Source organism: Petaurus breviceps, unplaced genomic scaffold (assembly GCF_028583685.1).
Source record: "Petaurus breviceps papuanus isolate PSGF00001 unplaced genomic scaffold, PetGlider_PUasm1.0 90897, whole genome shotgun sequence".
NCBI lineage: Eukaryota > Metazoa > Chordata > Mammalia > Diprotodontia > Petauridae > Petaurus > Petaurus breviceps.
Window position 1 is genome coordinate 14514410 of NW_027187374.1, and position 13312 is coordinate 14527721.

Genomic DNA, 13312 nt, shown 5'->3' on the forward strand with positions numbered 1-13312 from the left:
GTGTGTGTGTGTGTGTGTGTGTGTGTGTGTGTGTGTGTGTGTGTGTGAAGTGTCTGAGGCTGGATTTGAACTCAGGTCCTTCTGACGCCAGGGCCAGTGCTCTATTCACTGCACCACCTAGCCTTAAGCTCTGTCTTATGTATGAAATGTTCCCTTCTTCCCCCTCTCCCTCAAGTTCCATCTTTCCCAAACTCTACTTTGCATTTATTGGTTTTGCATTTATGCTGTATATGTATGTTTTCTTCACCCCTCTGTTCTCCCTCATCTCACTCAATCCCTGTGAGTAAGGATTGTTTCACACTTTGAACTTGTATCTCCATCGTGCCTTGCACCTAGTGGGGTGCTTAATAAATACTTGTTGATCGGTTGATTTGACTAATCTTATTTCTTTCACAGTATCTATTTTTCCTGATTCTGGCCATTTCAATGTTGATAATATCAGAGTGTGTAAAATTCTGGTAAGTTGTGAAAATCATTTACTTCATTTTAATTTAGTAAAACATTTGGTTGAATTTTACTTTTAAACAACTTTGGGCATAGGAAAACCAGTCCTATTTAGCTTTTTTTTTTTTTTTAAACCAAAATAGCCTATGTGAGATTCTCCACCTGAGATTATGATAACCTGAACAGCGTAATAGAGGTACCACTGATCATTGATGTCACCTTGTGTTCAAGTCCCAGTTACTTTTTATTATTTGGATATTGCCTTCTAAGATTTGGCTATTTTTAGGTTGCAGAAATTCTGGGCTTTAATTCAAAATAGGGTCATTTTACATCTCCATTTAAATTTAAAATTATGTCTTTATTTTTCATAATGTTTGTTGGACTAAACCAGCAAGTTGATCCAGAATGGGGCTGACGTTGGCAGATTGCCATCTCACCTTAATAAAATAATACTTGTCTGTTGTACATTAAGGTTTATTCTGATGCTAATTATAGTATATGGATGGACCTGAGTTCTTAAAGTCCATGCCAGTGAAATGTAAGCTCTTACAGTCTTCCAGATTGGAAGGGACCTGTATCTGATATCTTAAGGTTAGATTAGCTAAATTCAGAGAACTTTATCACCAGATTCACTGTGGAGTAATAAATGTTTTCATTTAAAATAGCAACTCTTCTGGGTCATAGAACACGATCTATATCTTTGAGGGGGAGCACCACACCAGTTTAAATCAAGTTGATTTGAAGCATATTAAAGTTTTGCCTAATTCACTGCATTGGAATTGCATTAAAGATGTTTTGGTGAGGAGGGCATTCTGTGATTATTTAGTTCATTTGGGTCCTACCTAATTATGTTTTGCTATATTTGTTCATAAGCGTTTAAAGAGTACTTTTGGATTTTCCACCTACAGGTGTTAGGCCTCGAGATATTGATTATTTTCTTTTACAGGGCTCTGGCATCCATTCCTCTTCAGTATTGCATGGTATGGTTTTTAAGAAAGAAACTGAAGGTGATGTAACTTCAGTGAAAGATGCTAAAATTGCAGTGTATTCTTGTCCTTTTGATGGCATGATAACTGAAACTAAGGTAGGTAGATTTCAGTTGAGGAATTAATGGTCTCAAAGATGCAATTGTGAGATATGTACTCACTTCCTGAAGTCATAGCCAGAATATTCATTTCAGAAACTGGGTGCAGCCTTTTAGCAACAGCTATGTTCCATATTCCTGAACCTGGAGTCAGGAAGACCTGAATTCAAATCCTGCCTCAGTCCATAACTTTTAATCTCTTTCTGATCCAGTTTTCTTATCTGTAAAATGGGGATAATAATTAGCATTTACTTCACAGGGTTATTGTGGGTATCAAATGAGATGATATTTGTGAAGTAGTAGGTGCTTAGTAGTAAATATGTTTAAATTATAACCTTTACACTTTGAAACTCATAAAAAGGAAAATAAACAATTCTATTCTTAAGGGAAAATGACTGACCAATGTAACTTTTTGTTAGTTTTGTATGGATAACATTCCCTTGAAAAGAATAGCATACAATAAGACCTATGAACTCGCAGGGCTGGGTGGGTGCATACTTACTCCATCTACTGCAAAGTTTCAGTAGTACTCTTGGATTTCTTCTAGGGGTTCTGTGGTCTTGAGAATCTATAAAACTCTTTAAGAATTATCTCCACAAGATTGAAGTTTGAGGAACAGAGAAGGGATCTTTTGGTGCATCTTTCTCTTCTGTATTATAACAGACATGGAAGGGAAAGAACCAGGTTGTGTTTCAGAATGTACACATCAGAAATTACATATGAAAAAAATATTTAAAATTTTTTTTTCATACTTTAAATAAAATTTCATCTTGACAGGGAACAGTGCTGATAAAGACTGCAGAAGAACTAATGAATTTTAGCAAAGGAGAAGAAAATCTTATGGATTCACAAGTTAAAGCTATTGCTGATTCTGGTGCAAATGTAATCGTGACAGGTGGCAAAGTTGCAGATATGGCTCTTCATTATGCTAATAAATACAATATAATGTTGGTCAGGTAAGAATTGAATGCCTTTTTATACTTTTTAAGAAGGGTCACTTGCATATTATTTCATTGCAAAAAAAAAGTCAATAAAAAGTATATTTGGGGTGTGTATGAAACCCATGATCACTAATGACTGATTTTTATCAGTGTCCTTCCCTAAATCCTACACATAAGATCTACCCAACAAACTTGAAATCTTCCTTTAGAAAAGTGGTCCTCAGACTTTTGAGTCTGAGGACCCCTTTTATGCTCTTAAAAATTGAGCCCTCTCCCCCAGTGAACTTTTGTTAATTAATATTTACCATATTAGAATCTTTAAATAAATCTAATATCTATAACCGTATTAGAAATTAAGCTGTTTTGGTATTATTATGAAATTAGATTTTACCTTGTGGACCCCCTGAAAGGAATTCGGGGACGCTTCTACTAACCACCCCCACTCCTGCCCTATGAGTTTTTGAGAGCTGCTGAAATAGGGTACCCATGATTTAGTCTGTCTTCTTATCCCCAAACTTGTCCCATGAACAGCCCAGCTACTTTACCCCATTTTCTGATCATAAATTTCCTTGGTGTTATATTTAATACTTGCACACAAATCATTGTTGGTAATATGATAGAGCCAATTTATATTCTCTGAGTCACTTGGGAGTCTTGATTTCTTAATTGTGGTATTGCATGATTTGTAGCCATATAGCATAATCTGAAGAATACTGATGTTATTTGGAGCTTTCTCTATCAGGAAACAGCTTGGAATCATTTATAGTCATGTAGCGTTTCCCAAAAGCAATCTAGACCTATTCATTTCTGGACCAGCTTAATGTCCACCCTCCCCTGTGCCCTGACCCCATGTGTACAAATCCTGTGGGGCAGAACAGCAACTTGGCTGCTCACACCTCTTGGATGAAATGGGAGTCGCCAATTCTAGTCCTGTTGTGATGGACGACCACCAGACCTTACCACCTAAATTAACACCATGTTCTAAGGTCTTCTGAGCAGTCATCTGATCTACTTATGGGCTTTGACATTCACCTTGTTGCTGTGCTCTTAGGATTTCAGGCCTTTTCATATACCCTGAAGCTGAACTATCTTGTTTCCCACCTCCCACCCCAATTTGAGTTGAGTTCCTATCCCTTTTTAATTTGCATTAATAAATGCTTTTTCATTTATTCATCTGCACTGCCTGTTCAAGCTATGAAATAATTCAGTGAATTGCCCATCAGATGCATGCAGTAATCTGGTTAATAAGTATATTTCATCTACTCATTGTGGCAAAAAAAAAATCAAAAATTGTCATCCCATTTATGTATGTGAAGTGGAAGGGGAGTAGCGTACAAAATAACTTACTAAGTAATTTTCACATTACATTGAAACCTAAATGGCAGTGAATTTCAGGAAAGCCTTATAATTTTCCAGATGATTTAGGTAATTTTATAAAATAGAACTTTTTTTTTCCTATTTAGCTGTGTCAACAAAAATACTCTAATTCCATTTAAAACTAGTCTCAACTAAAAAGATTGAAGTTAGATTAAATAGGATTGTGGAACTGATAGTGATGATGAAATTCTGACATTGGTTTAATTTTTATTTGTTGTCCTTCCAGTTCTGTATATGAAAACTGAGTATCTATGGGTTATGAACTAAGCATTTTTTAAGTAAAGTTTTCTCAAATATTATCAGATGGTTTTTAAAAAACTCAAAACCTGAAACGCCCAAAACCTTTCTTAGCTCATGGGCTATACAAAAATAAGCAGCTGGCTGAATTCGGCAATTGGTTGTGGTTTTCTGAACTGGTGTTGCTCTTGGCTTCTATATATTCCTGCTTAACAGGTAAGCAGATAAAAGTGTCAAGGCAATTCCTGGGATTATTTGGTCTCCATGTTAACTTAATAAGAAATTGTAATGGTCTTTATTGGTGTTCTTTAATTTTTCTGCTTTTTAAATAGAAATTTAAGCTATAGTAATACCATGCAGTGTCTTCTCATCTTTAGCCTTCTAATTTGGTATTGACTTTGACTTTTGTCATGTTGATAGCTCACACACAAACTACTGGTTTAGAAACAATTCCTCCACTGATTGCTATTTGTTTCCTGTCTATTAAGTTAAAAGTGTTCAGTTGTGGTTTTTTTTGAGATGCTTTTTGATGTTTGCTCACCAAACTGTCAAAAGTCAAAAGAGAGAGGCATAATTGCTCAAATCTTCTTTTTCAACACTTCTAAATGAAGCAAAAAGAAATGAAATTGTAGCTAAGTGGAGGTTTTCCCTGGAAAAGCAAATAATGAATCTGAGAAAGGGGGACTACCACTTCCTTAGTGCTAATAACTTTTGTAGTGTAGCTTAAAATTACATTAGCTTTTTTTGGCTGCTATATCACAGCGTCATTTCATATATTGAGCTTATACCATGCTAAAACTGACCAGATCATTTTTAAATAAACTTTTATAAAGTCCTGTCTCCAGTATCTTGTATTTTGGAACCCATGTAAAACTTGACAGAGATTTAACCCTATTAAATTTCATCTTATTCATTTCAGAGTCATTCAGATCTCACTTCGGCTTTATGTACTCTATGAATTTTATTTTTAGGGTTCCATACTGCAACTCAGTTGATGAAAAAGGATCTTATATTTAGAGTACGAGTAGTTCAGTTCAGAGTCTGAAAATTGTGGGTTTTAGCACCCTTTGTTGAGCCTTTTTTCCGTTGCTCTTGCCAGCCTCACTGAAGAAATAGAAATTTGTACTAGACTTGGAATAATTTTGTATTTTTCTTTTATTTCATGGATTCCCATGGCAAAATAATTCTTCACAAAGTGGCAAACATCCTATCAGTGAATTAACTTTATTGGTCTTAGGACAGTAGGCAAAAATATTACTTTTTTTGTGGGTCACATATTTGAAGTCTTTATAGCTTAGAACTTGCCTTAGCTAAATCAGAGCTTACACTTTCCTGATATATAGGCTTTGACAACTCAAATAAGCACACTTTAAAGATAGAACTTATATGGAGGATTGAGAAATTCTGTGATTTATGTCTTTGGGGTTTCCATATTTCCCCTTTCTTGATGCAAGGAAGTACCCAACCAAATACAGAGCAAAGTAAGGCCCTGTTTGAACATAAGTTCCATTTACTTTTACACTGAACTTTGCTTTCATTTGCTGCTGCATGACAACTTCAGAAGGAAAAATTATTCTGGGAAGATATAATAGAGCATTAGGCAGGATCAAAAAGACCTGTGATTGAGTCCCAGTTATTGTCAAACTTCTGAACTTGTAAAATAGGAACTAAAAACTGCACTTGTAAGAGGGTTGTTGTGAAGAACATAATCTGTAATGCCCTGACTATGAAGACATATGTACAGATCACTTTTCATTGGATCATAGATTTGGAGCTAGAAGATACCTTGTATATATCACTCCAACATGCTTTGTCTTCCCCACTTCTATCTTACAGCTGAAGAAACTAAGAACCTGTTTATTAGGATTTGTCTAAGATGGGGGTGGCTAGGTGGCACAGTGAATAGAGCACCAGCCCTGGAGTCAGGAAGACCTGAGTTCAAATCCAGCCTCAGACACTTAACACTTATTAGCCATGTGACTTTGGGCAAGTCACTTAATCCCAATTGCCCTGCCTTCCCCCCTCCAAAAAGAAAGAGCAAACATGATTTGTCTAAGATATAGATAGTATATTCCAGATCTGGAATTTGAACATAGGTTCTTTGATTCTCAAACCAATTTTTACCAACCCTTTCTAAATGTGGCAGGTTATTGAAAGAAACTATAAACTGAAGGGCACCAGAAAATTCTACCATTAGAGCGTTTCCTTGCAAAATATTTTAGGGAGGATTTGTGGTAGAAAATTAGTTTCATGTGCAATCCGTAAGCCATGCCTTTTTTGTATTGTTAACACAGTGAATTACAAGTTTTGTTGTTTTAAAAGGTTGAATTCAAAATGGGATCTCCGAAGACTGTGTAAAACTGTTGGTGCTGTTGCCCTTCCTAGACTCGTAAGTATGTTGATAAGTTCATGTTTGAAATGTTTTTATTACTTTGATTATATTAATAAAATTCTTTTTTCCAGACTCCCCCTGTACTTGAAGAAATGGGCCATTGTGACAGTGTTTATTTATCAGAGGTTGGAGACACACAAGTGGTTGTTTTTAAGCATGGTAAATATGCCTTTGAAGAATAATTGCTTCTGGTTGACAGTGGTTTTTTACTTACCTTTTTAAAAAAAAATAACCTTTCAATTCTTACAGAAAAGGAAGATGGTGCCATTTCTACTATAGTACTTCGAGGTTCTACAGATAATCTAATGGATGACATAGAAAGGGCAGTAGATGATGGTGTTAATACTTTCAAAGTTCTCACAAGGGTATGTGAAAACAAGCTTGCTTGTTGAAATTTAGTTTAATAGAAATTTTTTAAATACACTGTAAATCCTTTTCATGTCCTAAAATCCTATAATCTTCAGAAGGAAAGATACTTTTCTTGCCATTACCTTATTTCCAATCATATACCACCCCTTAATTACCCCCCACCCTTCTATGGGATAGTTTTGAAGTTCTCTTTTTAGTTAACACAACCTGCCAGTGTTGGGGCACTGTAATGAAACTCCAAATATCAAACTACTACAAATTTGAACTCTTGGTATGTCCTTCATTATAGGATAAGCGTCTTGTACCTGGAGGTGGAGCAACAGAAATTGAATTGGCCAAACAGATCACATCTTATGGAGAGGTATACCAGTTTATCTGTTGTTTGCTTCTACTTTGGTCAGAATTAAAAATCTTACAACGTTTTATTTTATTTTGTTCTCAGACATGTCCTGGACTTGAACAATATGCCATCAAGAAATTTGCAGAAGCATTTGAAGCTATTCCTCGGGCATTGGCAGAAAATTCTGGAGTTAAGGCTAATGAAGTGATCTCTAAACTTTATGCAGTACATCAAGAAGGAAACAAAAATGTTGGATTAGATATTGAGGTTAGAGGACAGCTATTTTCTTTTGCATATACAACTGTAAAAGTTTTCAAATTTTAGCATTCACATGACTGGTGGAAGCTTTAGTGATATAAAATTGTAGTACATTCAATCTCTCACTTGGTGCCACTAAGATACTTAAGAATACAGGTTTCACTGCTTAAGAAATAGCAAATGCTCTGACATAATGATTTTAAAAGTATTTTTGTGGCTTATGATTTGCATTTGGGTGTATGCATGTTTAGAAAGAAAAAAATATGTAGTTTTGTGTTTTATTGGCAGGCTGAAACTGCAGCAGTAAAGGATGTGTTGGAAGCTGGCATTCTAGATACTTACCTTGGAAAATATTGGGCTATCAAGTTGGCTACTAATGCTGCAGTTACTGTACTCAGAGTTGATCAGGTGAGTAGGAAAAAATAAAATTCTAATAATTAAAAAAATAATTTTCTAAATTGAGTATCTTCCCCCCCAAAGATTACAAAGTATTTTCTATATTAAAATACGATTATGTGTATTTCAGCTAATTTAAGTGAAGGAATTTAAAGGATTTGATGTCATTATTGAATAGCTTAAGAGAGCCCAAGATAGGTGAGGAGATAGAGTACTTAGATTATCTAGGATACTGAAAGACCTTGCAATCAAAGTCTGTGATCCTAGAGAAACAGGGAGTGCCCCCTAGATGTTATAACACGTTTTGCTTAAGTTTCTCACTTTACTGATTTTACAGTTATGTTTCATATGGAATATTTTTTATGTTAAGCTTGGCATTTATATACAATATATTAAAACTATAGAGTCATTAAAAGATTTTCTTCTTCTTTTTAATAGATAATCATGGCAAGACCAGCTGGTGGGCCAAAACCTCCAACAGGAAAAAAGGATTGGGATGATGATCAAAATGATTGAATAGGTTAACTGAACATCTCAAAACATCCTCTTTGTATTTGAAGATAATAAAATAAATACTATCAAATTTTTATGGCCAGTATTATTCCACGTTTGTTTCTTTATGGGGGGAAGGGTGGTTTTGACCATTTTAAATAGCAGTGTATTAAAATGTCCATTTTCTCATGGATTGAGGATTTTCAACATTAAACCAATTTTCATTTGCTGCTTCTTAGCAGTTTACAGATGAGAAAACTGAGATTCTAGGAAAGAAGTAACTTTATTAAGTGGCAGAGATGTGAGTTTACCAGGATTCCAATGGTCTCATGACTTAGACTTTAAGGCCCATAAAATAGGCATTAAAATATTCATTAATATAAAAATTAAATTTTTTAAGTTTAGAATGACCTAATTTTACAAATGTCAAGATTTAAAACAATTTGTACACTTTTTAGTAGAAGCCAGACTTTTGAAATCTCCAGATTGTTTTAGAAACAAAATCTACCACAATTGCTATTTTAAAAGGTAAAAAAGTTTTTTTAGGTGCTGAGATTTTTCCTTTTTTTATTTTTCCTTTCAATGTTGAATTTTTTTAGTACTTCCTGAAGTCATAACCCTGTGAAGGCTCAAGGAAGTGACTTGACCAAGTATCAGATCCAAGGGTGTTCTGTGTCCAAATTAAGGGATGTTTCCATTGTTAGTTGGTGTTAAACAGCAAAGAGCTTAAACACCTCCATTTTGGAAGGTTCTCTCCCAAGGTCATATCTTATTCTGTTAGACCATAAGGTCCCTTGAAAAGAGCTACTTGTTAACTGAGGTATATGAATTTATTTAAACTTAAGAAAAACTAGGTTTATTTAATAACATATATAATAATATGCCTCTGTAGTAATGTATAATCCTGACCCACCTGGACTCCTCTTTAAGCATTCCCCTGGGCTTTGGTCCTCTCCCTCACCCTGAGGCTGCACTCTGGGATTTTTGTTTCCTGTCCTGCTTTTTTACTCCTGGAAAGAGGTCCTTGCTTGACATGGCTAGGCATGGATTGAAGGAATTCTTCCCCTTTCCCAGGTTCCATTATCTTTCTGTCTCCTTCCCAAGTCAGGCCTCCCAAGCTTTTGATTTTGATAGGGGGTTATGAGAGTAGCTACATGAAGTTCCTTGGCTTGTCTCTCTTTAACCATGGCCTCAGTTCCTACAATAAAATCAGTTCCATTATTCCATTCTATTATTGCTTAGGTGAACTATCCAGGAAACACTTCACAAGATTCTTCATCAATCTTTTGTCCAGTTTTGGTAGGAAATGAGTCACCACACTGAAAAATGTGTTTTTGAATCAGTGTAAATTTTACAATACTTAAGGAAATCAATCCTAGCCAAGTTTCAACACAGCAAACTAATAAACTCTTAAAATTATTAAACCAATAAATGGTATCTTTATTTTTCCTCTCAACGACAGAAAAATAAAACAATTGCCCACTTGTGAGTCTGTTTAGCATTTTCCCTGCAGCATTCCAGGACACATGATCTTTCCTAGAATTTTCAAATTTATGTGAACATGATTCAAGTTGTCTTTTTTTTCCCAGCAAAAACCAAAATGTGGGGTGGAATTCTTTTTCAGATTAATTTTTCAGATTAATTCGCTCATAAAACAGGAGGTAAGCTTGTGAATTTAGAACCTTAGTTGCAGGCACAGCTTGTACATGTGTATCACTGATATGAAACCACTGCCCCTTCGTTGATGCATTTTCAAATTCTATCAAGAAGAAAATTTAAAACAGGATTAAAATACAGGTATATTTTCCCTATTTAGAGTAGCAACAAAAATTCTCAGATATTTACCTTGTGGACTAGTTCCATCAAGAACAAGATTATAAAGATGACTATTTGAAGTTCTTGTCTTCACATAGGCAGTATAATGCCCCCGCCTCATAGTACCACTGTGTTCAACAATTCCGTATAAAGAATACAACACTTTTGTATTTCCTTCAGCAACATTCTGTAAGAATTGAAATTAATTTTAAAGCATTTCAAATTAGGGTAAACATCTCATCTGAAAAGTGTACTACTACTCCTTGAGTAAATGTTATTAAAGAACTGGTCAAAACAGTAGACTGACTTAAGAGTACCAATCAAACAAACAGCCCTTTCAAATGATTAAGATCAGATAAGTTCTCCTGAAAGAGCTCTGTGATCTCAGCAAGTTAAGAACTTCTAGCACTCTTGTCCATATCCTCCTGTTACTACATAGGATCTGCCCAGAAACTTTTTCATATCCCGCGTATATAGGACCTATATATATTATATAGGATCTATTCAAAAAGGTCTTCTGGCACTTAAAATTTTTGTTTAGGGCTAACTTTCAGTTTATTTTTTAACTCAAAAAGCCTCCCATCCCTCAACCCCAACTACACTTCATCCTTATGTGAACGATATTGTAAGCCATAATTTAAATACGACCATTTTTTACTTACCTTGCACTTTATGGTACAAAAAGGAGCCAAATCTATCACATCTGGAAACTTTATGTGCTTGTTAATTTTGCAAAGATTAAGACCAGCCTAAAAAGGAACAATTTATTTTTCTGAAGTTAAAAAAACACAAAACATTTCAGTGCTATACATACTATGTAAAACTTAAGAGAACTAGTTTTGTGTCTGGTTTGGTTCAAGGATTAAGGAGCCCAAGGGGTCCCACCTTTGTTATTTATCAGCAAAAGTCATTAGCGCTCTCTAGGCTTAACTTTCCTCATCTGTTGGTGAATTGACTAGATCTCTAAGGTCCCTTCCAAATGATCCCAATTTTCAAAGTTAGCCATTAACATGCAAAATAATTCTTATGGACCACAAAATCAATCTAGAGCTTCAATGGGAGGTTATCTACCTTTGCTTGTTCAAGTAAAATAGAGGACCCAGACTGATACTAATAATACAGCATTTATGCTTTAAAGTTTACGAAGTGCTTTTTTAAAATAAGATTATCTTACTTAATTCTCTCAAAAACCCTGTAAGTGCTCTTATCTCCATTTTACATCTGAGGAAAACAAGCATTCAGTTTTGGGATTTTCCTGAAACTAGGTCTGGTGCTCTTATCCACTGTTCTACTGTAGAAGTTTAGGATAGTTTATAACTCTGCACTACAAAAATATTTGTCCAGTCTTCTACCTACAAACTCATGCTTAGAGTCTTACTAGGTCTACAATCTAACTGATGTAACCTCGAGCATGAAACTAGGGAGGAGAAGAACCCAAAGGGAAAAGCTCCCTGACAATGAAGTAGCTGAGACAGACACAAAGATTTTCTAAAGATAAAGATCACAGCATCACAGACCAAGGTCAAGGAAAATAGTTAAGTCAATGTTAGGATTTGAGCCAAAATTCTCTAGTCCAAATCAATACCTCCCTGTGATGGTATTATTAATATTATAATACAAAATATTCAGTGATTTATACATGAAAAACTTTTAGTAATCACAACTTCTTTCCATTATGAGTTAATCCTTAAAGAGGCAAAGACTTTCCTCTGGGATACTGGCAGCAGCCTGGCTGTGGAATAAACATCTTGGCCTTTCTTCCCCTGAAACTAATGTTATAGCAATACTAGGGATATTTTCTATATTTCTCCATCAACTTCACACATTTTCCAATTGTCCATATTCTACTTATAATAATAACTTTTTCAATTCTTGCTAATTCCCTTTCAAGACTGAGACTTTAAAAAAAAACACCTCAGGAAGCTATAGAAAAGTATAGTTATCAATGAATTAGAACTAGAAAGGGCATTTGAGACTATATCAAGTCCAACCCACTTACTTTACAGTCAAGAAAATCAAGGCACAGAGGGGCTAAGTGAATTGCTCAGTCACACAACTAGTCCCGATTCAAAATCCTACTTCATGATTGCTTGCCTCTAAAAATTTTACTATATTTAGAGATGAGACTACTTATTGACCAAAGATAAATTGAATATTAAACATTGACTGATACCTGTTGAAATCTCTTTAAATGAAGAGTTAAAATGGGAGGAGCCAGAGAAATCAGCATTTGCTTTTTGGCATTAGTGTAAACATACTTCTTTTCACCTAAAGAAAAAAACCACCAGAAATTTGAAAGACAGCATTTTTTGTAGCACATCAAACAACTGAAGAAAAACCAATTTTCTTTCTTTTCACATTTAGCATATGTGAAGGAAGACAGAAAGACTAAATGGCATGTGCAGCTGACTCCCAACGAGTCCTGGCTTAGATCTATTTTCTAGTCTCCTTGAAAATACTGTGAAAAATTAATCAAACCCACAATGTGGCAGGGATTCTCTAAAACACTAAGAATACAAATACAAGAGGAAATTCCCTACTCTGGAGAGGTTTACCTTTTTTTTTCCTTTTGGAGGGGGGATTGCAGGGCAATTGGGGTTAAATGATTTGCCCAAGGTCACACAGCTAAGTGTTAAGTGTATGGAGCTGGATTTGAACTCAGGTCCTCCTGACTCCAGGGCTGGTGCTCTATTCACTGCTCCACCTAGGCACCCCTACATTTTAACTTTTAAAGAGCACACACACAATACAAAGAAAAACAAAGACAAGATAAAAGGTATCCAGCATTTAGGATTGAGAAAGGTTTCATATATAAGGTGGTGCTTGTACTGCATCTTTGAAGGAAAAATGGGATTCTGTAAGATGGAGATGAGACTACATATTCCAAGAATAGGAGACAGCCAGTGCAAAAGCAAAGTAATATAAATGTAAGATGTAGTGTCATTTTGAAAGAGAAAGCCTGTTTGGCTAGATTACAGAACAGAAGGAGAAGCTGGGAAGACAGGTTGAAAACAGCTTGTGAGGGCTATCTAAACCAAGCAGGAGTTTAAATTTGATCCTTGAGCAAGGAGCCACTGGAGTTTACTGAGTAGGGAAATGACATGGTCAGAAAATCACTTTGGCAGGTGTGTGGAAGGACAATGGGATTGAAGTGGGGGGAGACTTGC

The 13312-nt window shown here is 35.3% G+C and overlaps 2 protein-coding genes across 7 annotated transcripts in view; one reads left to right on the plus strand and one right to left on the minus strand.

Annotated features, from left to right (window-relative positions):
• CCT8 (chaperonin containing TCP1 subunit 8) overlaps window positions 1–8436 on the plus strand; it is a 19450-nt gene extending 11014 nt beyond the window's left edge. The window contains exons 6-15 of the mRNA XM_069075055.1: window positions 397–458; window positions 1391–1528; window positions 2306–2484; window positions 6406–6472; window positions 6547–6634; window positions 6725–6840; window positions 7134–7205; window positions 7287–7451; window positions 7731–7850; window positions 8277–8436. Of these exons, the coding sequence (XP_068931156.1) occupies window positions 397–458; window positions 1391–1528; window positions 2306–2484; window positions 6406–6472; window positions 6547–6634; window positions 6725–6840; window positions 7134–7205; window positions 7287–7451; window positions 7731–7850; window positions 8277–8354 (1085 nt within the window). The 3' untranslated portion in view covers window positions 8355–8436. The remainder of the gene's footprint in view (window positions 1–396; window positions 459–1390; window positions 1529–2305; window positions 2485–6405; window positions 6473–6546; window positions 6635–6724; window positions 6841–7133; window positions 7206–7286; window positions 7452–7730; window positions 7851–8276) is intronic.
• A 1304-nt stretch (window positions 8437–9740) lies between these two features.
• USP16 (ubiquitin specific peptidase 16) overlaps window positions 9741–13312 on the minus strand; it is a 36521-nt gene continuing 32949 nt past the window's right edge. For all 6 annotated transcript variants that reach the window (XM_069075051.1, XM_069075049.1, XM_069075050.1 and 3 more), the window contains 4 exons: window positions 12319–12413; window positions 10808–10894; window positions 10176–10332; window positions 9741–10089 (listed from right to left, as the gene is read on the minus strand). In XM_069075051.1, the coding sequence (XP_068931152.1) occupies window positions 9956–10089; window positions 10176–10332; window positions 10808–10894; window positions 12319–12413 (473 nt within the window). In that variant the 3' untranslated portion in view covers window positions 9741–9955. The remainder of the gene's footprint in view (window positions 10090–10175; window positions 10333–10807; window positions 10895–12318; window positions 12414–13312) is intronic.